The sequence below is a fragment of the Oppia nitens genome, unplaced genomic scaffold, assembly GCF_028296485.1.
Source record: "Oppia nitens isolate AA-2021 unplaced genomic scaffold, nextdenovo-longstitch-racon4-pilon3 scaffold6_pilon_pilon_pilon, whole genome shotgun sequence".
NCBI lineage: Eukaryota > Metazoa > Arthropoda > Arachnida > Sarcoptiformes > Oppiidae > Oppia > Oppia nitens.
In genome coordinates, this window is record NW_026533250.1 from 2486928 (window position 1) to 2514497 (window position 27570).

The following is a 27570-nucleotide window of genomic DNA, read 5'->3' on the forward strand; positions in this document are numbered from 1 at the left end:
TGTGTTGTATATGTAATATGTCTAAAACATTAAAACTTTTTTTTATTATAATATAATTATCATTATCATTTTTTGTTCATTACAAAAACATTATTTTGGCGGTTTTCATCTCTAATAATAATTATTAAATTAAAACAACTAAAAATACTTGATGGACACCAACGACATTTACAATTATTATAATTATCATCAATGAAATAGCAATGTTATGTTGTTGTGGTATGTTTTATGTGATCAAAGAAAAAAGTTTTCAAACAATTTGTAAATATGATAGATTATTAACAAAAATATTAGAAATATTAGTTATAATAATTTTCAGTACAAAACAAATTAAATAACCACTAATTAATTTATATAATAAATAATTTAATCACACAATTAATTGTGTTTTAGGGTTTATTGTAATTTGTAGTGGAAAAATCTCATTCAAAAAATGTTATATTACTTATAGGGAACTTTGGTTTTTTTTGTAGTCCTATTAATTTAAATATTAATTTATATATATTTAGAGCATTATGTTTTATCAGTTATCTAATATGGTATATATTTTTTAATATATATATATAATTAAATATTCGAGTAATAAAAAAATCAGGAACTTGTCTGACATTTACCTGTCAATAGTTATAGTTATCTAAGTATATATTTTAATAATAGTTAATAGTTTTGCTTAGTTTTAGTTTTTTTTAATAAATAGTTGGAAATTAAAATCTTTGTTTTAATCATTTAATTTAGTGAAGAAAAGTTGAGGTTTTTTTGATATTTTATTATTTTGTTTGTTCCGCAATAACAATATCGATATATTATGTTTGTTTAATATGTTTTTGTTTTGAATAACTTTGATTGAGTTACCCATTGTTTGTAATAAAACAAAATTGATTGCAATTTTTACAATTAATTAATTAATATATTTTTTATATGACCCGCAACAATATATATATTGTAATATACCTCAACTTTAGGAACATATTAATTTTTAAAGGTATTTTTAATAATGTTTGGAATAATAAAAATATATAATTAGTTATTCCAAACAATTAAAGTATTGTTAATTAATTTTATTGAAAAATAGCAATCAATTTTAGATCTATTATATTATAATAGAAGTCATTGAATGATAAAAATCACTTTTTAGTTAATTGTTTAGTTAGATTTATTCCCGAAGTTTTCCCAAAATTTTGGCCCAAACCTGATATACATTTTCTTTAAGTGTAATCAGAAAACTCCTAATTATTTTTGTTTCAGCGCTTTTGATACAATTCTCTACACGTTTTGCGCAAATGTTTAGTTAAATAATTAATAATATATAAACAAATGTTTTTTATTGTATATAATTAGAGAAACACAACAACACAACACACAAACAATTAATAGTTTAGTGTTTGTGAGTGATTAGTCAGAAATAATTGATGCAAACATTTATCTAATCAAACGATTGCCTGCAATATATCCCAGCCCTTACTTTACTCAATAAAACATTACAAATACAAATACAATGAATACATTAATGAGTCAATCAATTAAACAAATCATTTGCAGCAATCAATTGAATTTGCTTTAAATAGTCAAATGTGACAAAACTTGTTTTCTCATTAAATCTTAATTATTGCTTTCAATAAGTGTTATCACTAAAGTTTGTAAATTGAATGCCATTATTGTTCATATTTTTTGTTAAATAATTAATGATATTTGCATCGTTGCCATTCATATACATAGATGACATGTCTTGGAAATTGTTAACCTGTTGTTCATTAGATGATCCCATTGTGACACCATTTGTTGTGATGACATTTGATGCCGAAGTGTGGACACCGGTCTGGTTATTCATATTGCCACTCGATTTACACATTTCTATAATTATAAAAATTAATATTTTTTAGTAAGATATTATATCTTTTTTATTTGTTAATTATAAGCACATACAACATACATAAAATACAATACAAGATAACAAATATAGCATTACTTAAGCTATACTGTTATCTGAAAAAAGAGTTATATGTTTAATAAAAATTAAATTTGTTATAACTATAAATTTGATAAAATAAAAAAATATTTTTAAGAGTGTATTCAACAAACAGCAGGAATTAAACTACTATTTGCAACACCTTTTCGAGTCATAATTCAATTAAATTTACATTACGTTTAAAATTGTAAAATAAAATAATTTTCTAATCTTAAGAATGAATCTCTCAGTTAATGCTTTGCCACAAATGATGCCATTTCTAACAAAAAATAAATACTTATTTATTTCTAGTGTTTTGATAATAATAATAATAATAGTAATGTAATAATAATAATAATAATATAAATACTTTACAAGTAGTGCCAAAAATTCTACATAACATCAAATGGAAAGTTTATTTCCCTTATAATTACTAGTTTTGAAGCAAACACTTTGAAAAATATCGGGGAATCAGAGTTTGTAATGAAAAAGTTGGTCTCATTCTCTCACATTTACTTACAATATAAGTGAAGTTGCATTACATTACATATAAATACTTTTTTATATCAAACACTGTATTTCATAACAAGAAAGTTAGTCTTGAATGAGGATATAAAAGAATTTTAACAAGAGATGGGAGGAGAGGGGGTCTCAATGGGTATGAGTGGCAAAGCACCTGATTTTCTCTGTTTTGCTGGCCTTTCATTTCACAACAATTGTATGGAGCAATAGAGTGTGGATGCAGTGAGAGAGTGTAAGTTAGTGAGTGAGTGAGTGAGTGAGTGAGTGAGTGAGTGAGTGAGTGAGTGAGAGAGAGAGAGAGAGAGAGAGAGAGAGAGAGAGAGAGAGAGACGATCCGAAACTGAGATGTAATTACAGTAATAACAACATCTAATAGTGAGTTGGCTCGTCAAACGATTACTTGGTCGGCGCCAAATAGGGGGTCGACAACCATCACATAACACTAGACTTATTATTGAAAAGATAGAGAACAACACACGACTATCACTGCTATCTGATCCCATCCAATATCATTGTACACACAATATCAAGAGGTCAGAGGGGGCGCCACTTCTTAGTTTGTTTTAATTTTGCTTTTTTATATGTATTGAATAACATTTGAAATCCTGTTCAGAGCCGTACTATTATAGGGATTAAGAGAGTGAGAGAGGCGTTATCACTGACGAGAGCGCAAGGATTATAGCATTTAAATTTATTTTATAAAAGATCTCATATCACTCTCACAAATATATCTTAAAGGATATTTCATTTATTTATGTCATATATTAAAATATTTTATAAAAATATTTATAATCTAATGTATAAGATTTGTTAAACTTAAAAGCTGTCGGTTCCTTATGGCAGTGGACAGGCATTTACGTCATGTCATTAAAATATATATTAGTTATTAAATGTTATGTTTGAAGTTCATTATTCTTAACATATAAATGATGTATAAAAAGTAAAAATTGAAATTATATTTTTTAATTTGAAAAAATGATGGACTGATAAATTGAAATCAATATAAATCTATGGGTGTGGGAGTAGTACTTTAATATCAAAACGAAAAAATTGTTTGAATTGCATGACAAGTCATTTAATTTGAAATGTGATAAACACAGGCCTCAGTCAAATCATACACTTTTACTCTTAAAAACCATTAATATCCATATAATATATATATATAATAGTTTTCTTTAAAATAAGAAAAAAAATCTATAAAATAATATTTTCTTTGTTTGTTTTTAATAAATCCATTGGAAAACCAGTGAATAAATGTCAGTAATTTTTTAATTTTAGTTTTTACTCCTCAGTAAAAAGATTATTATATATTGTTATTTTTAAAAATAAAAACAGTTAAACTTAAAAATTGTATTATCAATGAACTGGTATTGCATATACATTATTAATAGTAGTGAACATTGTATTGTATTGTCAAATACATAGGAGTATTGCATTCATAGAGCAATATCTTTGCCAAAGCTGTCGATTACATACTCTATTATAAAGTCCATCCAATACTCAATACTAACACATTTTTGTTTCATTTGTATTTTCTCTATCTTTTTTTTAAATCTCTCTCTCTCTCTCTCTCTCTCTCTCTCTCTCTCTTTATTTCTTTCTCTCCCTTTCTGCCACATGAGACTAAACTCAAGTCAACAGACAGTCCCATTGATTTTTTATAGGTATAATTTATAGATATATATATATATAAACTAAACAAAAAAATATTTTTTAAAAACTCTTTAACTGGACATTGAAGACATTGAAGACAGAGAATAATAAAAGAAATAACATTTTTAACGAGAAAACTATTTTTTGTTGTTTTCAATGGAGCGGAAAGGATGAGACCCGACAACTAAAATAGAAAATTTTATACAAAAAAAGTTTTCTTAAAACTATATATTGAACTGAACTGTTGGTCAAAATCTCTATTTTTATTCAGACAATACAACGATGGGTTGGGATTTTATGTCACAATTTGTGGTATTTTTTGTTATATAAATAGCGTATTTAGTAATAATTATTTTTTAGTTATTAATGTCATAACTAAAGAAAAATATAAATATAACGAGAGTTTGTTTTGTAAGCGAAAAATAAAGGGATGGGAAGGCAAAGTAGGCTTTATTGCATAAATGAGTTGAGTGTTTAAGCCATTAATGATTATGATGTTATATAATGTAATTAATTAATGGCACTTTAATTACGACCAAAACGGCACATCACAGGCAATGATGGTTAGCGTCGGCAACGCAATGAACTCAGCATTTAGTATAATATGTTGTTTGCTAAGGCATTACAGCCTTATTATGATTAGGATATTGCTATTATATGCTCGTCTCTCATCTCATTTTAGCACTACTTTTATAACATATACATAGTGTGCATATCTACCACTATTACCACCACTGCCTACCAGTACAGACACCATTGCGTTTGTCTTTCATGCGATAATTTATAATTACGGCCAAAAGTTTATGTCTATGAGAGGGATGTTATATGCACTTCACAAATACTATGGATAATAATAATAAAATGCAAGTCATGTCAATATTCTCGAGACATACAGCGCCAGGGGATAGACACCAAACCAAGAGAGAGAGAGAGAGAGAGAGAGAGAGAGAGAGAGAGAGCTGTCGGGATATAAACATATCTCTTCATGTATTTTAATTATAAGGAATTTTTTTCATTTTAAAAAACATTTTATAATTTCATTGGAATTTTTTTCATCGAAACAAAAATGATGGGAAAATTACTTTTAAACAAAAATATATTTGTGTTTATATTAATATTGTGGATATACTGTATTAACTATATATAATATTCATATATATTGATGAGACATAAAGCCGCACCACACGAGAAATAAATAAACAAATGATTTTCATAACGCAAATATTGTTGTAATTATCTAATACCGCAAAAATAACATGATTTTTTTTGGCAATTTACTGATAATAATAATATCCTATTGGGAACTTATTTGACTATTAATTAGTTGTTTAACATGTTTTTGAAAAAATAATAATTATTTTTCTCATTCAAATTTAAATTACATAACAACTATAGTTTGCAAAATGTTTATTTTAAAAATTTTTATTTAATAACAAAAATTTTTAATACTGTATGGCATCTAAATTGCATTCAAAATATTTTAATAGGTTGTTGTTATTTTTGCATCTATAATACAGTATTACTATATAATTGTTTGCATAAAAAGCGTTAAATAATATATTATAAAAATATATGCTTATCATTATTTTTATTCAAAAATGTTTTTACAATATATGGATTTTTGATGCAACAAATAATTTGTATAAAATAAATATTTTTATTAAATACTCGACTCTATGTGTCATTTAATTTAGTAGTTTTTTTGATAAAAACAAAAAAATAATGCAATTTAATTATTTAAAAAATCTCATCATATATTAGTTATTTTAATATTGATATAACGTATAGAATTTCAGGTATTAGCCGACAAAACAATTTACACATTTATTACACAAATGAGTTTTTATTTAAACTATTATACCTATAGTTTATTGCAGTCGTGATAGTTTTGATTTGTTTTTTWAAATTATTATATATATATATATCTCACTCATGACTATTATTATTATTTCATTGATTAAACGTTTGCAACATTTTTAAAAATCTTAGGTCACAATAAATATTTAAATTTTTATTGTTTAAACAAAAATATAAATTATAGCTACATTTAGTTAAATAGTTTGTTTGGAGAGATAAACTCATTGTTTTTAATATAAATATTATGCAAATTATTTTTGATGGCAAACATAATATTACTGTAAATATTACTTAAATTTCTATTCAATTAATTATAAGTTAAAGTATTTGTTGAAAGAGAAGAAAGAGATTGAATTTAGTGGTATTGATGAGTGAAAAGTACTATAAGATAGTCATACAGTCCTTAGACATGGATTCGTGACTTTCGATATTATGCCTGACTTTATAGTTAATTGAAATCAAGTAAACACTAGAATATCGATTAAATGAAAAATATATGTATTTCTTTGTCAGTAATAACATTGGTTTTTGTTCACAATATAATTATTATAATAGAGAGTTGGAGAGTATGTGAAAACTATTGTTTGGTTTGGTTGGCTGTAAGGACTTGTATGTGAGTGAACTGACTGTCCGTCATATCTATAATTGTGATATTCTTTGGTTTGTTTTCATTGAAAGTTATTTCTTTGGTTGCATTTATTTTCGCTTAATTTTCTTTATTCTATTGGCAGATATGCTTCACTAGACTTACTGACAATATATGTACAGATATGCAGCGCTTCTCATATATATATTGGTTGTACTCCTCATCACATCATCTCATCCCTCAGTTTCTCTCTTTCTCTTTCTCTGTCCTTTTCTCTCTTTCTCTCTCCTCATCCCTCACTGACACTCACTTCTTGCATGACTCTCACCCCTCGGTCTCAATTCATGCATTAGTCTCCCCCACGAGTCAACATTACTGAAGCTGGATGTCTATCCCCACACTTACTTGCATTGAGCTCTGACTAACTTTCCGTCACTGTTTTAATGGCTGAGCTTCTCATTCATTCATTTTTGCCATTACTCTGGTATCCACATCTGGTAGTCATGGATACAGAAAAATAATTTTGATATTATTGTGTGAAACGACTCTTAATCATGGATGCAATGGTTGTGCTCTTAATGTTTACGAAAAGTCATACTTTACTATACATTTAGATATACCTTAACATAACATAACAATCTGTAAACAATCCAATAGTGTATCGACTATACGGCCAATTCATAGTCTACCCAAAACTATTAGTGCAATCACTTGCAATCACTTTTTTATTACAATTTCTACCCAATATTCACAATGGATTCATCGTAAATATGCTTATGTAGTATACTATTGGCAAACATGACTATGACTGCCACCAAATGATTCATTTCACACAATCATCACATTTCACTAAACCTTTATTATTATCAATACTTTATTTTTTTATTTTAGATTGAATTTAAATGCAATTTTAATGTCTATCTTTTACTCTCTATCTCTTTCTCTCTCTTATATATATAACCATCGATTTTCTTGTACATTGCTTTTGCTAAACATCACATCACTTGCAATACTGTTTTAAAAGTATATTCACATCAAATCTCAACTATCAATAATATATAATCAAAATGATTATTATGATTATTATTTGTCGAGACTATAAAAAACTAAAGTTATTGTAATTTTAATATTCATAAAAATATTTTTTAAATCAAGAAACCGGATCTTTTATACAATATCTTGACTTTTAATTGCTTAATAGCCTAAAGCTATTTCTCTAAGCGATATCAGAGTCTGTAAATTAAAAGAAATAATATATATGTATATCTTCTGCACGTATGGTATAATAAAAATTATTATATCATATAAATTATTGATTTTTATTTATTAATAATACAAATGTTTATATGTATACAAATATTGTACTTTTTAATGAAATTTTAAATTATTAAATTTTAAATTTTTGACTCTATTTTTGTCCTAAAAATTAAAGTATATATATTGATAAACAGTCTCTTTGTTTAGCATTAAAAACGAGTACACTATTGGATGGATTGTATTATCTCATCAATGGTGTGAATAACAATGAAATCATCTGCCGGTTGTTTGAATTGACAGAACAGGACATATGTATTGCATGAGAGAGATGGGAGTTTGCAGTTTAGTCGACACTATTATTGGTATAAAACATAACATATTTGCAAATGTATGCAATTTATGCTTTTTTGTCAAAAGCAAAATATACTTTTAATAAACTCTCTCTTTCTCTCTCTCTCTCTCTCTCTCTCTCTCTCTCTCTCTCCGGAAAAATGGAATATTTAGTGGAAATATATGATAGAAATGGGGAAAAGATTGAAGGGATAGATTGGATAAATCAGATTTAAATGAATAGGCAAACGGTAGACAAAAAACAAGCTAAACATAAAGCTATTGCTGTATTTATAATACACTTGTCTTTATATTACTTATTATATAACTTCTATATATAAGTTATTTCTATTTTATAAAGATATGAAATACAAATAACAAATATACAACTCGTAATAGTATTACTACTATAACTATAACAACTGCTACTAAAATACTATTTACTACAACACAGTCTAACATAACATATAAGAGAGTTTCACTAAAACCAAAACTAATTCTTAGTTTTTTTTCACTATTGAAGTATTATTATTAATATACAAGTATTACATGTTTTTTATAGACAGACAGACAAACAGACAGACAGACAGACAGACAGACAGACAGACAGACAGACAGACAGACAGAGAGAGAGAGAGAGAGAGAGAGAGAGAGAGAGAGAGAGAGAGAGAGACGGATGGATGGATGGATGGAAAAACAGATAGAAATGTGTAATTTTAAAGTTGATTCGGCAAAGAACTCATTGATGATAATTATGCCAATCATGTCTTCATGTCTGTAGCCAACACATTGGCTCAGAATTAGTGGCAGTAATTTGTTTGGCGCCTATCAGTCGTTTCAATCGTGTGTATAACTTATATGATTTCAAGAATATGTCTATACTTTTAGTGATCGAAAAGCTAACAAATATAATATCTATATATTTATGTGTATATATATTGTGAGGCAATTTGAACAATAGGAGCAAAACTTTAATAACTTATAATGACTACCGGTCTCTTAGCATAAGTTATAGATTATAGTATACTATAAAAAGCATAATATTATTAAAAACAGACAAATTATGGATTGCTATGGATGTCGTCATTCAATCTGAATTGCAATTAATGTAATCACAATAATAATAATAAACTATACTTTTGTAAAAAATGTAGTCAAAAAATAATAATAAATAATAATTGCATTTATTTTGAAAGCATTTTTTCTTTGTCGTTGAAAAACAATTATTAATTTCTAGGCGTTTATATAACAAATATAATATATATGTAAAAAACTGGATAACAATATAAATGAATGCATTTTTCTTATGTAATGTTATAATGAATGGTCAAATACATAAGCTTTGCAGTCATTTATTGATTTTTATGCGCATATAGTCATACTTAGTAAAAGCAAAATGCATTATGAAGTCAGTGTATATATAAACTGTGTATAAAAAATCTAGGGATCGATATTCACTCTAAGTTTGCGATCGGATTTTTTTCAACGCAAACACACGTTTATAATATGCATTAATATCACAGTTTAAAAATTCATTACACACTAAAATATGTACACAAAATATCATTTCTTTTCAATGTAAGGTACTGTATAAGTATATATATTGTATGTACAATATATTATAATATTAGTTTATTATATATATATATAGTATCTATTATATGATTAATTGAATAGATATTTGGCTAATGTTTTGTAAAGAGTGACAATCGGTCGCCTAAATAATAATTTATCACAAAATAAATTCAATACAAGAAAACGGCTCCTAATGAATGAATGATTGAATGAACGAATCAATTCAATAGTGATTTCTAATAGTAATAGTAATAATAATAATATAAAAAATAATAAAAAGTAATATCTTTAGAGAAATCTTTAGAAATAGTTTTTACATAGAGATGGAGATAGCAAATAGTAAGTGATTTTAAACAACATTTTTGCTTTAATTTTATTTCTTTAAAAATTTAATTTATTTTAATAGTTCAAAACTCTGTATATTTTATTTATAAATTATAATTTAATTTAATCAACAAAAAAATAACTCAGACTTTAGTTTTAGTTGACAATTATGTCTGTCGTACATAAAATGCATTAATGCATACAATTGTATGACAAAAACTAAGCTACAGTTTAGTATTTTAGTGAAGCCTTTGAGAGTCCAATTAGTGAAAATATCGGCCGTCGAGAGTACGGTATGTATGCCATAGAAAATATGTGAAAGTATTGAGTTTTTCGTCATTAAGAGACATAACAAGATAGAGGGATAGTCATCATTGGTGGGGGCTATAGATCCTAACATATTAAGCATATATCACGAATATATTCAGACAAATGAGATACACAAGTGCTATGACTTGTCCCCACATAATGATTCAAATGAACGCATAATAATCATATAAATTAGAAAAATACTGTATATATAATATATATCTAAATTTAATAAAATGAAATCTCAAATATTGATAAAACAAAACTATTGCAAACAAGTCATATAAATAATGGGTTTGTAATGTTTACTAAGATATTGCAATTGTATATCATTGATATATCATATAATTAATCGTATGATTTATTGTCACTAAAGCTCATACAAACATAAAATGCAAAAAAAAGATTTACGAAAAATTTATATATACTATATTTCGAAATATAATATTTACACAAAAAGTTAGTCATGTTTTTTCAGTACTGTTATTGCAAAAAAAACTTATGAATGACTGTTAAATGTGAGGCCATTTCCATAATGACTGAATGACTGAACGCTACTTAAGTTTAGAGAAGAAAGGAAAGCATTTTTTTTTGTTTGACTAAAAGTGTTTAACGAAAATAATGTTTTATTTGTTAGTTTGCTTTCGATTAGTCGTATTGAATATAACTTAATTCATGAGACAAGTGTAACAAAGATATAAATTTTGGTGACTTTTCTTTTGTCGACTTTTTTTTCTCTCATTCTGTTGACTAGTGCTCACAAATGGCAATAAAAGTGATGGCATTACAAATAATGTGTGGCAATAGTGGGTGGGGAGCGATACGTTTGATAGCAATACTGTTATGTTTTTGGAGGCACTGGTAGGCAATGGGCGATCCAATTTAACATAACAAGTGGCGTTCGGATGGTTAACCAGGGATTGCTGCCATACAGACACAGATTACCAGAAAATAATATAAATGATAAAAGACCAGCACTACTATCACACACTACTACTACTACTACTATGTATTACTATTTGTCTCTTTCCTCGGTTTATGATTAGACTGAGTGACCACTGGCAGCACCGCCAGCACTGGCAGTCACTAGTCAGCTATATAGCAATAGTGAGGGTATAATTGAGTTTAAGGCTTCTAGTGATGGGATGGCGACGCCTCGCCCTGACCTCAAACATTTGATAAGTCGTTTGTTAGGCAATGTTAGGCCTCACGTCTAATAGTAATATAACGGCTCTACTCTTTAGTAATGTCAGTGTTGTTTGCTTTTTAAGACAAACACATACTCTCATAACATTACAGCACTACTTGTATTGAAGTCATTGCTAAGCTTTTAGTATTGCATTTAGTGATACAATAAAATAGTAAAGAGAGTGAAAGTTAGTAGTGATGCCATAAACGAGATATTAGAGCACATAGTTATGTCTCACTTTGCAAGTGCACACTTGTATGGCTATGTTGGGCACAAGTATGTACAGTATGTATGTATGTATGACTATGTTCTGAGAGAAGACCACTTTTCTTTGATTACATACATACCATACATCCCATTCAAATCATATCAAAATCTAATAATTGCTCTAAACGTATGCTAATTGTATTATTTATATATTAAATCTAATTACTTATATATATATATCTTAATATTATGTGTTGGTTTGATTGCAATAACACTCTACCCATTGGCCAATAACAGAGAGCACTAATCAATTCAAATTAAATATTTATCTCAAAAAACATGATTTTAATTTATCAAAGTTTATATCACTGAAAATAAAGGCCAATAGCTTTCTTACTATTTTTCTAACTAATATAGATTTAAAATATAAGTTAATAATCTTAATATAATATCACATTAAATGTTAAGCTAATAAAACTTCAATTAAGTCACAACTAATAATACTATATATAACGTTAACTTTAATTTTTGGTTCCAAAGTTTTTAAAAACATTAAAACATTATTACATATCTAATTTTCAAGAAAAATAATAATAATAAAAATAAACCAAAATGTAAATAAATTTATATATAATTTTGGAGAACAAAAAATACTGTTAATGTTTAAAGTCATGAGTGCGGTATCTCATCATAAATGGCTATAAATAATATTAGTTTAAATATAGTTTTTTGATGAGAATATAAGTTATAATGTAATGTATAAAAGCTAATACATATGCAATATAATATTGTGTTTTGCAGTAATAATAATAATAATAATATCAGGACAATCAAACATTAACTATTATAGCAATCAAGATTGCATTAGTCAAGCAATTGTATAGCGTATATAATCTTATATAAATAAATAAACCAAAAATTTTAAAAAATAGTCAAATAGTCATTATTATAGACTGTTAATGTGCTTTATTTCCGGGCGGTTATTGACTTTAAGAGTGGGGGTGGGCTTATTATGAGATTCATATACATATGTATGTATAAATTGCATCTCAAAACTACCAATGAAATGGACAGCAAAAAAATACACACATATAAGTTAGGGGTATCGGTCATATTAAGGGTATTCATTTATACTACACTTTTTATATATTGACAGGTTTTTGAACATTTATTTATTGCATAATATAAGAATCATTAGTTGCTTTATAATATTGAGAGGGAAAGGAGGGATAGAGAGTTAGCTCAGGTAACTCTGATTTGTGGGAATTTTTCCTCAGCTATCAGTGTTTGCAATACAATGATTTGTTACAACTTATTGACAAAACAAAATAAAAACTTACGAAAAAATAATATATCAAACAAAGAAATAGGTGTCTTATAATCATATATACAATAAAAACTACAATTTCTTGAACTTTACTAAAGTGTTCATTGAATTGACTCTGAAGTTAACAACAAAAGAATTGATTATTATTTTAAGATATTTATTATATTTTCTGATTAAATAATAAAAGATCTCTAGTTTGCCATGTTTTGTGGCTATTAAATGAAAGTTGATTTGTTTGAGACATTTAACAAAATTAGTCTATATTTTGATAAATTTTTAGACAATTTTTTTATGATGACCTCCAATGTTATTGTTATTATTAATATGAAACAAGTGATAGTATCGTTCACTCATTAAATACAGTCAATACAGTCAATACAGTCACTCATCTCTAAGTATATTATTATTTATATTATAGTAAGAAAAGAAAAAAAGACAAAACTAGTGAAGCATTTCTTTTAGAAATCAATATATGTAGTGATGTTTGCAATTATTTTATAATATTTTACTTTAAACTTAAGCTTTATTTTGTTTGTATTTATATTTTTATAAAAATGGTAAATAAGTTATTTATTCAAATAATAACATATTTATTGATAATTAACTCTAATAGATGTGGTTTTATTATAATAGTTACTATTTTATAAAAAAAAAATCTAATAATTTTTTTGATAAAATCAAATTTAATAATTTAATTAAAAGAAACTTTTATACCAGAATATATATGTGTGTATTTATGTTATAATTAGGGTATAAATATATAGTATTTTAATAAAAATAAATTTTCTTAAATGCATATAAATATTGAAATGAAAGTTTATTTATATATAAAAATTTCACGAAAATCCTCATCACTATATGTAAATAAAATAGATCTTTGATAGTAATAGTAGTGATGTCTCAAAATAATAGCAATAAAATAACATAAAAAACAACAAATAATTGCACTGACTTTGCGTTCAAATATTTTGACAAACTTGTGAAACAATTACATTTCTCTTTTATGCCACATATATATACACTTATGTCTTATTTGTTTGACAACATCTCTCTCTCTCTCTCTCTCTCTCTCTCTCTCTCTCTTTCTCTCTCTCTCTCTCTCTCACTTTCTCTCTCTTTCTTTTCTTTGACTCACTCACTCACTCGGTATCACATGTTTGATGTGTTTTCTTGTAACTATTAAAATGTGTTTTGTCTTAAACGCCAACATAGAAAATGTGAAAATGTTTGAACAATTGGTGGATTAAATGATTGACCATTTTATTAGCAAAAATGAAATAATTCTTTAGATTATATGTGTCTCTCAAACATCTCTTTTTTTGGATGAATATACATGTAGTGTATATGTGAATACATGTGTATATATGTGTGACGAGAAGTATGTTTCAGTTAGTGGTTGCGTGTAATAGCAATAAGTGATGCCTCAGACTATCAGATAGACAGTCAGGTACTTCCACTCCATATAAACAGTATATACAATATATATATATATATATATATATATATATATATATATATATATAACATTTATGCTTAACTATACATTTTCAGTAACATTATCAACGACAACAACAAACATATAAAGTACATAAAAATTTTTATTATAAAATGAAATGCTATCACGTGTCAGAACAGGGATGCAAAATTATTTTATAGCAAAAGTAAACATTGCTATACACCCGCTTAAATTATTTTGTAATTAATTCACAAAAAAAATCAACTAAAAAATATATACAAATAATTTAAATTTAAATATTTTTAACGATAATACGTAAAAAAGTATGCACTGCATAATATAAAATGAATAAAAACTATTTTTTTCTTATTTTAATTATTTTTAAAATATATACTATATAAGCATTTGATATAAATATAGATAGAGTATAAAAACCATCACTTTTTAATATCATTACACTTAGCGATGCATTACTCCATACATCGATTAAAAAAATTAAAGAACAGCTCATATAATGGTTAAAGTCTAACAAACACTAATAACACACGAATTAACCGACACATAGAAGACAACCCAAAGGAAGGGATCATTTGCAGGGATTATAATAAGAGAAACGCGAAAATGAGGGGAAAATAATAGCAAATATAAAAAATGAAAATAATATATATTATATTATATTATATATAAATTATATGACAATAGAAAGTGTAGTCTTTTTTCTGAAGGCAAATGACGTGACGTTTTCTTATTAACGCTAATATTAATATTAATGAAAATGAAATGATATACCAAAATAAATCAATTGACGGCACCAAATAAAAAATGGCTACAAAATTAATGTATAAAACTAGGCGATGAACTATATGAACAAAATACTTAATGATATCTATTATTAATAATGAAGATATTATAAGAAATAAAAATAAAAAGCACAAAAAAATGATAAAATAGAGAGAATTTTAATGAAATAAAATGAATGCCAATATTATTTATATATAGTATTACTATAATAATGTATTATCGGTTTACGTATATTTTTTTTAATTTAAAAAATTTCAATTTATTTCTCATCATTATTATTCTTATTGTTATTAATAATAATAAAAAATTGTTTTTATTACAAATACATTATTTCTGATTATTTATATTATTTTATTATCATTATTCTAGTTTTTATTTATATAATTTTATTCATTCATTTATAATAATTATTTATTTTAAAAATACAAATAATAATTTATTTTATTATAAATATAATAATAAGTAAAACAGAAATAATAATAATAAATATTACAATAAACAAGCAAATTATGATTACAATTAATTTTGACAATAAATGTTGTTTCATATTTTGGCTAATGTTAATGGTTGAGTGCATTTTTCAATTTGAAAATTATTATTACAACAAAATTTATCGTTTCTTAAAAAAGGATTTTTTATATTTTGATATATACTTTGTTTGAAAAATGCTTAGGAAATGTCAAACACAACACACAACTTACAGATTTCATATATTATACAATCATACAGTATATATATCATTATATATATATATATGTAAACAGAAATTATTTTATAAAACAAAATTATCTCAAAATTTTATTTAAGTCAAACATATTTTTATTTAAAACAGAAGAAAATCCATTCTCAACATTCTTTACAATAAAATTATATCTATAAATAGATAATTTACAATAATTTACTAATATTTTTTTCTAATATAAACGAAAAAGCGTAAAATTATAGTTGAAAATAATGATTAAACTAACAATATATATATAATAATAATAAAAATATTAAGAACGGTATGAGTGATACAAAATGCAAACATAATTAACGTGGTTTGGATTGGATTGGATTGGATTGGATCGGATCGGATCCGGGACACAATGCTTAATATAAATGTCTCATTATTATAATCATAATTATTATAAATCTTTGCTCTCTTAACATAATTATATTATTAATAATACTAACTGTGTGTATATGTCGTGAATGTGTCGGTCGATTGGGTGAGTGTTTGACCTAACATTAAGTTTTCACATATCAAACAAATTTAATTGAGAGCTAACACTTAGAAAAAAAACTAAATACATAATACAATTATATATTATTTTTTGAGACAAACATTAAATTCAAACAACTAAAGGCAACAAAAAGCAGACAAATAGAAAATATGAGAGAAAATAGAAAAAAGACGAGAATGAGAGAGAATGAGAGAGAGAGAGAGAGAGAGAGAGAGAGAGAGAGAGAGAGCAATCACTCAAATAAATAACAACATTCATAACAATTGTAAGCAAGAATAGTAAAGACACAAAACATCACTGAGTAATGCATACAATGTTTGACCGATTCAGTCATATCTTGCATTTCTTCACATCCGGGAATAGAAAGAAAGAAAGAGAGAGAGAGAGAGAGAGAGAGAGAGAGAGAGAGAGAATGTTTTAAATGATTATTTGTAGAAACAGTGCAAAAATAGTGTAGTTATCTCTTTAAACAATTTTGGTAACAAAAAAACATCAGAAAAGCAGAAAAAGTGTCGAACAAAATATTATGTGTTTTAAGACACAAAATAAAGATTAGAATGAAATAAATTTTATGAGAAAATTATAGTAAATGATATATAATATTAAAATCAGATATAATGTATACTGAAAAATGGTCAACATTTATAATATTTATTTATTACACATATTTAATATATTATATCTGCATATTTTTCTCTGTCTTTAATCAGAGTAATTGATGACATTTTGTATTATATGAAAAAGTAATGCCACTAAACAATGTGTGTGGTATTCACTGTCAGTGCCTCTCTTTCTCTCTCCCAGTGCTCACAGCTATTAAAAGTACAAACACTGTGAAAGTATATATAAATTGGTATTGAAGTGACTAAAGAAGCCGTTCTTTTCATTTGCAAAATTATTATTCATTATATTTAAGAAAAAATTTAAAACCTATTGTATTGTCATCTCTTATATTGTGGTCATTACAACATTTGCTTCACGTTTTTATTCATTATTTTCCATTATCTTTCGTTTCTTTACTAATGTGAGTAAACTATATTCACAAAAACTCAAAGCTTTGATGAACTATAATATGTAATCATAATAATGTTAGATTTCCAACAAAAATGCACAAATAATCACTACTGTAATTAAGGAGAGAGAGAGAGAGAGAGAGAGAGAGAGAGAGAGAGAGAGAGAGAGAGAGAGAGAGTACTAGTTTGAGTGTTGATAATAGCACTGAGCGCGAACCCGACCGTCCATTGGTTTTGCACAGATATTATACAACTTATTATATAACATTAGAAATACAGTATATATTGGAAGGCATTGAATGGCAATACAGTTTGCATTGCATCCCCCGCTTCAATAACCTTCTCATACAATAACATATATCTATATAAATACTATGAATATACTGTATATATATATAAAACATTATATTGAATATATACTAGTATATCGTTTTGCTTTTTTGTATTGGAAACTTATTTTCTACATAAATACATAGTTATTTATTTATCTATATAATTAAAGTATGACTACATTAACTTAAAAATGTTAAATTTGGAAAATATATCGCAGTCATAATATTATTATTACCAATGATAGTATTGTTATTAAAATTTTTTATTTTCAAAATATTAATATTTAGAAATAATAATCATAATCATAAAATTATTATTAAAAACATTTTCTGATGGCAACAATAATTTCTCATGAAATACATAGAAATATAATATAATATAATATATATAAATATAAGAAATAAGAAAACTTTCCTTTAAGTTGTTTTACAATATAATCTTTTTTCTCTCAATCTTTAAAATTATTTTTTGACTTTTCATAGGATAATAATAATAGACAACAGAGTGAAGGCAAAGGCCGGAGCCAAAGGCCGGATACACTCTAATGATAGTTACTATAGTATAGTATATACTATACTATACTATACTATACTATACTATACTATACTATATATTAGTAATAGTAGTCTTATTATTAGCAAAAACAGTCTTTAAAATAGAAAGAGAAAAAAATGCTTTTTTATAGGATTTTTAATTTTCAAAAGTGTAGGAACTTTCTGTCAGTTAGTCATTGAAAGGCTATAAATACTTAGGAGTCGTGTTTGTAATCATAAGAGCGTTGTTTTCAAAAGAAAATCATATTTTCTTTTCGGAATTTTTTCACATTTTTTGTTATTTTCGATGATTTGTTGTATTAGTTGTCTATCATTTGCTTATTATTCACTAATTATTTGATATATATTTTTCTTTTTTCAAAATAATTGTCTCAGAGTTTTCTTTTTGGCTAAACTTTCAAATAATAACTAATTATTAGTTTATTGTGAAATTTCTTTTATATAAAAAACTAATGTATTTCATAATACTGTATAATGTAATTCATTCATTCATTATACCATAAATTATTACAATAGTCTATAAATATTTATCAAAATATAAATGTTTTAAAAATGAGATATTTTATAACAATAATGTAATAATAATATTAAATTATTAATGTAATAAAAATAATTTTCAACGACATGTTTTAACTAATTAGCAAAACTTCAATTAATAATAACATAATTAGTCAAAAGTAATGAATTTGATGGAATAAAACTTCATTAATTAAATATAAATCTAAAATTAATTCATTTTGCAATAAATATTGACTTAAATGTAATTATATATAATTATAAAAGCATTCTCATAATTGCAATACACAAAGTAATAAAATTAATAATAATAAAATAATAAAATAATAATAATTATATACAATAAATTAGTGAGCGATTGAATCATTTAATGTTTTACCATTAATTCATTTTATTTATTTAATTAATCGCTTACTATGATTTAATTACCACAACTTTGCATTTAATAAATAAATAAAGATAAAATTTAATAATTTAATAATTAATTTAATAAAATAAAATTGTTTTTTATAATTACAATCATTCAAAATTATACAAAAATATAATGTATAAGGAATTTATTAAACAAAATTAAATAATTAAAAAATAATATAATAAAATTAAATTAAAATGATATTATAATATAATAATGATGGTATGATTATAATTAATTAAATTAAAAAATTATAATAAAATGATACTAAAATAAGTGCAAATTACAATACAATTTAATAAAATAATAAACAGTATAATTCATTAATAAACTAATGAAATACTTAATAATAATTAATAATAATAATAATAAATTGAAATAAAGTAAAAAATTAATAATTGATTTAGTTGTAGATTTTATACACGTTTTCCCTCTTTAATATTTAATATTTTCAATATTATTATTATTATTATTATTATTAATGTTAAAATTCAATTTATTTGACAAAAATTTATTCACAAGTATTTATATAAATATATACTGTATATAATATTTATATATCAATATATATATCATAGATATAACACATGACACACTTTAACAGTGCAATAGTTAGGAACTATGTTTAAGGGAAAAACAAATATTATTTAAACATTAAATAGTGTCTACTATTACAACAACTTAATGAATATGATTTGGTTTATTAAAATTGTTTATATTTATGATAAATATATATAATTTCCACTAAAAATTCATTAATTTATGTAAATTACAGTATATTTATAATACGTGTCATATATTATATGTTTGAGAGATTCAGTCGATGTTTATAAAACAATAGGTGTTTCAAGACTGATGTGCCGTTTTGTTTGTCTCGCATATGATATCCGTCACAAATAGTTGCACACATCGCTCGGGGATTAGGGGAAGTCACAGACACACAGATACGCGGTTGATATGTTGTTAAATGAAATCATTTTTATTTCCTACCTGTGCTGTTGGCAGCCGTTCCATACATGTTTGGGTGCATGAATGCTCCGGCAGCAGTGTAATAGTTTTGTAGTCCCGGATACATGTAGTTAAGTAGACCCGAGTTGTCGTTGGCCAAGTCCGACGTGTTGGCCATTCCTCCACTGCCACTACTGGAGCTCGAGTTACTGTCTTTACAGTTAAGATTAGGTGTCGCACTCTTTTCAGGTGTTTTTTGTTCGTTAAAGTTCTTATTATTGCCGCCATTGACTGTCATATCGGACAGAGTGAGTCCGGCAGGCATTGCACCGGACAGACCCATGAGCTGCAACTGTTGCATCAAATTTGCCGCAGATTTTGATCGGTTATCATTCGAGTCTGAAGCTATGTTTGAAGTATTCATATTGTTTTGAATACTCGTTGGTATCACTGGAAGCTCAATGCCTGATGCTATGGGAAAGTCAGAGCTATTATCGTCCTGACCTTCAATTAGTTTTTTCACTGAATCGATGTGAAGCTTAAGATTTTCAATGTGTTTCTTAGAGAACAAGTGGTCCTGCATTGCTGTCGATGAAAACTTTAGGTTGTATTTAATGCCACATATTTTGCACTCTTCTATAGGTTTGGTGTTTGTTTCAAATTCTTGTCCAAAAGTCTTGGCAAACGCCAGTTTAGCCTTTTTTTCCTTTGCTCTGGCGTTTTGAAACCATACCTGAACCACACGCTTAGGCAGACCTACCTCTCGCCCTAAGCACTCGCATTCAGCCATTGATGGTGTCTTATAGTCAGCAAAAATTGATTTCATAACTTTTAGCATAACTGTTGTCATTTGAGTGCGATATCTCTTATTTGAGTTTGAATTTGAATGAGAGGTCATATTTGAATTAGGATTTCTGTTCATCGCTGAGGCAGACGATGAAGTGGTAGATCCAGGAGCTGGAGAGGTTGGGTTTGATTCATAGGAAAAATAAAAATCAAATTCATTTTCATCGGAAGAATCTGAATCTTCGCCATCAGATCGCGTGTCATCAAAGCCTTCGTCATCGTTCGTCGAAAATCTGAGCGGTTGTGACAAATCAACTGGTTTTGAGAGATCTAATGGTGCGCTTTCACCTGTTGTTAGACCACTTGCCTCAAAGGCGGCCTTCATTTTAAGGCTGAGATCAGCGGGAATAGTGCTCTGACCATCAGTTCCGGGAATGTTAAGCTCTTCTAAATATTTTTTGAACGAGTCTTCGTAATACTTTTTCATTGTTGATTGCAATGCCTCAGCAGTTAGTCCACCGGTGGCTGAGTTTCTCATAATGTCTTCATTAGTATTTGTTGGCGAAGAGTCTGTCATATCTGAAGGATCGCCATCAGGTAAGGCGTCAATATTGATGTCTCCTTTAGTGTATTGGTCGGCGTGACGAGTGGCCAGATGTGATTCAAGAGCAGATCTGGCTTTGAAGAGAGCGCGACAAAAGGGACATCTCTTATGTATGACCTGTTGATGAGCGCGAAACTGTCCCTTCCTTTCTCTAGCTCTGGTATTTTGAAACCAGACCTGAACGACACGCTTTTTGAGACCCACTTCTTTGGCAATGCTTTCTAACATTTTTCTGCTTGGATTGGATTCAATTTGATACTTCTGGTAGAGATAATCCAATTGTTCCGGTAATATAGTAGTACGGAGTCTCTTGTCTCGCGGCTGATCACTGGAAGTGCCGATACCACTGAGTGAGTCGTAATCGTGCGAATCCTCGTCTTCCGGTAGTTTGCGTTTAACCGCCTGTTGTTGCGATTGCTGTGCTATATATGTACTCAAAGGGTTGCTTGAGTTAGGAGACGTCGCTGTGTTAGTCTGTGGGCTCTGTTGTGCCTCGAATTGTAAGATTCCGAATGGAGATGACGGCGGAAAACTTGGGAACAGATTTGGATTCATCAGATGAACCAATTGGTGTTCTCTCCATAACTCATACCTATTGAATACTAAACTACATTTCTCACAGCGATAAACACCACTTTGTTGTTGTTGTTGTTGTGATGACTGTTGAGACTGTTGTGGTGTCGGTGTTGATGGCGATTGATGGGCCAACTTGTCTGGTGTGGCAGTTATGCGCCCACTATCTACTGGTGTTGGGGTAGTAGAGGGGGTCTCACGACTGACACCGGGAGAAGTAGATTGGGCTCGAGATTCAGCGGCAGCCCTGAGCTGAGCAGCCAATGGATTCTCATCCTTAAAACAGGCGCTCTTCTGATGCTTAATTAGTTCATAATATCTTTGGAAGACTTGCATACATTTCTTGCACTGATAGTTAAGACCCGGAGTCCGTTGGAAACGTCCGGAGCCGTCATCTTCTTGTGGAGTTTGCGGTTGATTTTCATAGACTTTACGCGCCTTTTGTCTGGCATTTTGAAACCAAACAACAATAACTCTCGGACTGAGATTCAATAGTTTTGATAAATACTCCAAATCATCATCTTTTGGATAAGCATTGGATTCAAAAAATTCTTGCAATACTTTTATCTGATAATCAGTAAATCGGGTTCTGTTAGCTCTCTTACCGGATGAGCCACCACTGCCTGAGTTGCCATTGCCTGAGGTGTTGGGAGTATTTGAGTTTGAGGCAGATATTTGAGATCTATGGGCATCGAGTGCCATCTGAAGCGGACCCGAACCCAGTGGTTGTCCCAGAGATGCGGCAAATCCGGGCAAACCTGAGAATAGAGAAGCAGTGCTCATATCGGCTGCAGATTGAGAGCTCATCGATGACTCAGAAGTGTGCGGACTATTTGTGTTGGTATTGAGCATAGCTTTAGTTAATTCAAACTCTTGTTGTTGTTGTTGTTGTAATTGTATTTGTTGTTGAAGTTGTTGTTGTTGTTGTTGTTTCTGAAGTTGCAAAATATGATTTTCAAACTTTTCTTGAATGCTTTCCGATTCACTTTTAAATAAATTCGTTTCTTTCTTCTTATTGTCGCAAATCTCATCGTCTGATGTCTCGCCATAATCAGTGTCTTTGGTCGATGAAGAAGACTTCATGTCAGCCATGACTGCAATTGCGATCTCTGACTCGCTTTGGTTAGTATTGTCTTTATTTTCAATGTTTTCGTCTTCTTTCTTGAGATCATTTAAAGTAATTATTTTGGTTTCGCCGGTCTTTTCATATTCTTCGAGATTGAAGAAAGTCGACGGAGGGTTATTGAAGTTATAGGGACTGTCTTTATTGCGCTGTCGCTCTTTAAACAGTGTATTTCTGAACCAATGTTTAATCACTTTGAGAGGCAAACCTGACTTTTCAGACATTTCTAGCAGTTGTTCTTCAGTCGGAGAGTTATTGATATCAAAGTATTGTCGGAGGACTTTGAGCTGTTCGTCACTGATTCGAGTCCGGGCTCTCTTCTGTTGCTGTGCGGCGGCATTCAGTTGTTGCTGTTGTTGTTGCATAAGCTTCTGTTGATTAGCAAAAAAGTTTTGGTCATTGTTTGGCATCGGACTGGCAGAAGGTGTCGATTGATTCGGTGGGTTAACCATTCCTGCGGCGCCCGGATGTTGGAATGCGGCCGCAATCATAGGGTCGAGATGTGGGGACATCATTACGGGTATTAACGGTGGATGTAATCCCATTGCAGCGAAAGGCATATTCATATTCATATTCATACCCATATTCATAGGCATTCCCATTCCCGCCAAACCCATACTCATTAATAACTGACTGAACTGTAGATGTGCTGCCATTTGGTTGGCCACAGACATATCTGCCTGAGCTGGTGTTGAGCCACTGTTAACCATATTGTTTGCCATTGAAAGCGGCGGTGTATTTGATGGGTTGGTATTAACGCCCGAAGCTATTTGTTGCATATCATTAGCATTGATCTGATCAGTTGAGGCCTCATTTTCCTCTTCAAGAGCACACTTACGTTCGTATTCATTACGATAATCGTCAGCAAATGTTTCGACTATATCTAAGGGAACCACATCTTTATGAATCTCCTCCCTGTGCGCCTTAAGCACCCAAATCGATGAAAACTCTTTCCCGCATTTATCACATTTCGATCGATTAATTTCCGGCAAATTATTTTTCAAATCACTCTTTTTTACCTCAGACTCGTTGGTCTCAGTTTTGTTGGCCACGGAGTCACTGTTGGCTTCGGTAGCATTTGTCTCATTGTTTTGGGTACCAGTTGTTGTCGGTGTAGTAGTATTAGTGTTAGTGTCGGTGTCTTTCTTTGGTTCGTTACTATTGTTGTTATCTTTTTTGACTCTTTTTTGGTGACATTCATTGAATTGCATAACTATCTCAAAACCCCACGTTTCGAGTAAATGTTTATAAAGCGGTGGTTTGCTTCTACAGACGGGAGCATAACTGGCAAACTTTGGTGCTTTAATGCCGGAACTGTTAGACTGTGTATTCAATTGAGATGTCTGAGCAATGTTTTGTTGTTCATTGGATTGAATGGGCGATTGACTTCTCAATTGATTAATAGTCGACTGTTTAGATGTGCTATTATTTGGAGGACTAAATAGACAACAGAGTTGTTGGTGTTGTAACTGTGCCTCTTGTGATATGAAAGCTGATCCACATCTTTGGCATTGAAATGGTGACGAACCCAACAATAAGTTGTGGCCATTATTGCCGGTAGTCATGGCTAATGCCTGTTGTAGTAGAGCTGCCTGTTGTGGATCTGATACGTTGAGTGCCATAAGTGATTCCTGAACTCCTTTATTAGGTGTAGTGCTCGGAGAGGGTGTACTCGGCGTACGTTTAACAATATCGGCGCTCATCTTTGGTGGTGATGTCGTCACCGAAACACTAGGAATGCCTGAAGTAGGAGTACTCGGTGTAGTCATTGTGACCGCAGTTTCACTGGTATTGTCTGGTCTTTCAATTAGGGGAACACTCAGATCAATCTGACCGGTCAGAGCCAAGTCATGTAGTTTTGATGCTTTCGTCTGATGTAATACAGAGCGCACGTGTATATCAAGAGTTGTACCTAAATTGTAGGCAACTTTACATATATTGCATTTGTAGGGCTTCTTATCCATATCACTGCTGTTGATAGCATTAGACAAAGCGGTCACAGTTTCGGTGATCGGCGTCGGGTTAGAAACGGTGGCCACAGTGGACATGACTACAGAACTTATGTTTTGAGAGTTGCTTTGGTTGTTGGCGTTGTTTGCGTTGTTGGCACTAATATTCATCTTTTCTTTATCTAATTGTTTGAGTTTGTGTAAGTGAGACACAGAGTTATAGTGAACTAATAGTATATTCTTCTGAGTAAACGATTCCTTACAGATATCGCATTTGTACGGCCGGTTTGGATCCAAATACTTCTCCATCGGATAACTCAGTTTTTCTCCCTTTCGGTGCAAAAGTGTCTTATTATGTGAAGTGAGATAACTTTGTCGCGTAAATGCAACCCTACAGCGATGGCACTTATATTTGCGGGTCGGGTCGTTATAGCTGTCCTCTGCCACCGCTTGAGAGTTAAGAAAGTCTTCCAATGAGTTCGTCGGATGATTACTAGCAGCTAAACCTTCCTTATTGTCACTCAAATCAGTCATATCTTCGTCAATGTCTTCACTAATAGGATTAATAGCGTTAGCTATAACTAAATCCATGGCTTCGTCGTCAGTGTTCGAGTCATCCATTCTATTGGACTCTTTCTTAAGCAATTCGGTGGTCGACGGGTCAAGAATACCGCCGCCATTGCGACCGGTCATCAAAAGTGGATTATTTATAAGACTATTCTTATAAGTCTCTAATTCTTCTTCATTCATCTCTGTATGAGTGGTTCCGATGTGTTTGTGAAGCGCTTCCATTGATCGGAAACTACGGCCACAAAACACACACTGAGTGGCGGCTCTTATTAAATGGTATTGAGAGTGAAGTTGCAGTTTTTCTACAGTCTTGAATGCGAGACTACATTGCGAACATCGGTAGCGGTAGACGTGTCGGTCAGATACAGCTGCGCCCGAAATCTTTCCTTTGAAAGTATGTTGTTCTTTGAAGTGCAGTTGTGTTGCGGCAATAGTCTTAAACATCTGACCACAGCCTCGCTTCCAGCACTGGTAACCACTATTTGAGTTACCAATGGTAGCGCCAGTCCTTGCATTGGGAACTACATCAGTGGTCATCTTGAGGTGACCCTCGCTGTTAATATGAGTAAATAATTCGTCGAGTGTTAAGAAAATTTTGGGACAACCGGGACATTGAAGACTCTCTGTTAAAGAATTAGTGTCAAAGAGCTCGTCCTCACAGATCTTGGAACCGCTATCACCGGAATAATCACTTTTGGCATCAATTTCTCTTTGTTCAAAAGTTTCGTCATTTGGAGACCATTGAGGCGAACAGTTTTGTCGAATAGTTTGATGTGACTGTTGTTTGTTTACAACAACCTCTTCGACTAAAAGCATCAGTTTTGGGAGTCCTTCTTGTTTGACATTATGGACATCAATTAAATGTGACTCTAGTCTACACTTTTCATGGAAGCCCTCCTGACATAAGGGACACAACATATGCTGTTCAACGGCACCGACAGCAGCACTGGTCGGTGTTGTTGTTGCTGTTGTTGACTGACTTTGTTGTTGTTTGGAATGTGTGGACACGATATGCATTTGTAGTCTTACTTCAGAAGTGTGCGAATAATTACAAAACGGACAGAAGTGCAACCCTTCAGACATTTCATTATTCATTTTAGCGCTCATTTGTGCCACAACTGCCTGTTGTTGTTCAAGAAGAGCATTCTTCAGCATTGAATCGTTCATTGATTCGATAGTTGTTCCCAATGGAAGAGATCCAGAGATATCATCGTTTGTGTTATTGTCTGTTAAAATAATATTCAATTATTTTGCAATTTATTATTAAAAAACAAAATAATTTGACGGCTGAAGACTAAGTCAAAGAGGCTCTCACTTATCGGTAAATAAAAGCTTTTATTGCATTAAAGAGAGAAAGAGAGAGAGAGAGAGAGAGAGAGAGAGAGAGAGAGAGAGAGAGAGAGAGAGAGATCCAAACAAATAGCAGTAAATAGTTATATGAATGTCATGAATGCATTAATTTTTGTTTTTGTGTCTTAAAATGTCTCATCAAATCATTTATATATTAGTGTCGCTATAAGAGTGTCAAAGAGATTTTCTGGCATTTTTTTGACTGACTTTATGCTTAATTTTCTTGTTTTCATAACATAAATAAATAGTTGCTTTTGATCTCAATTTAATTTGAC

At 29.3% G+C, this 27570-nt stretch overlaps 1 protein-coding gene across 6 annotated transcripts in view; it reads right to left on the reverse strand.

Moving 5' to 3' along the window:
* Positions 1 to 1359: 1359 nt before the first annotated feature.
* LOC128962118 (zinc finger homeobox protein 4-like) overlaps positions 1360 to 27570 on the reverse strand; it is a 64256-nt gene continuing 38045 nt past the window's right edge. For 5 of the 6 annotated variants that reach the window (XM_054308463.1, XM_054308464.1, XM_054308462.1 and 2 more), the window contains exons 4-5: positions 20383 to 27171; positions 1360 to 1851 (exon numbers count right to left, since the gene is read on the reverse strand). In XM_054308463.1, the coding sequence (XP_054164438.1) occupies positions 1613 to 1851; positions 20383 to 27171 (7028 nt within the window). In that variant the 3' untranslated portion in view covers positions 1360 to 1612. The remainder of the gene's footprint in view (positions 1852 to 20382; positions 27172 to 27570) is intronic. The other variant, XM_054308466.1, reaches the window with a different exon arrangement.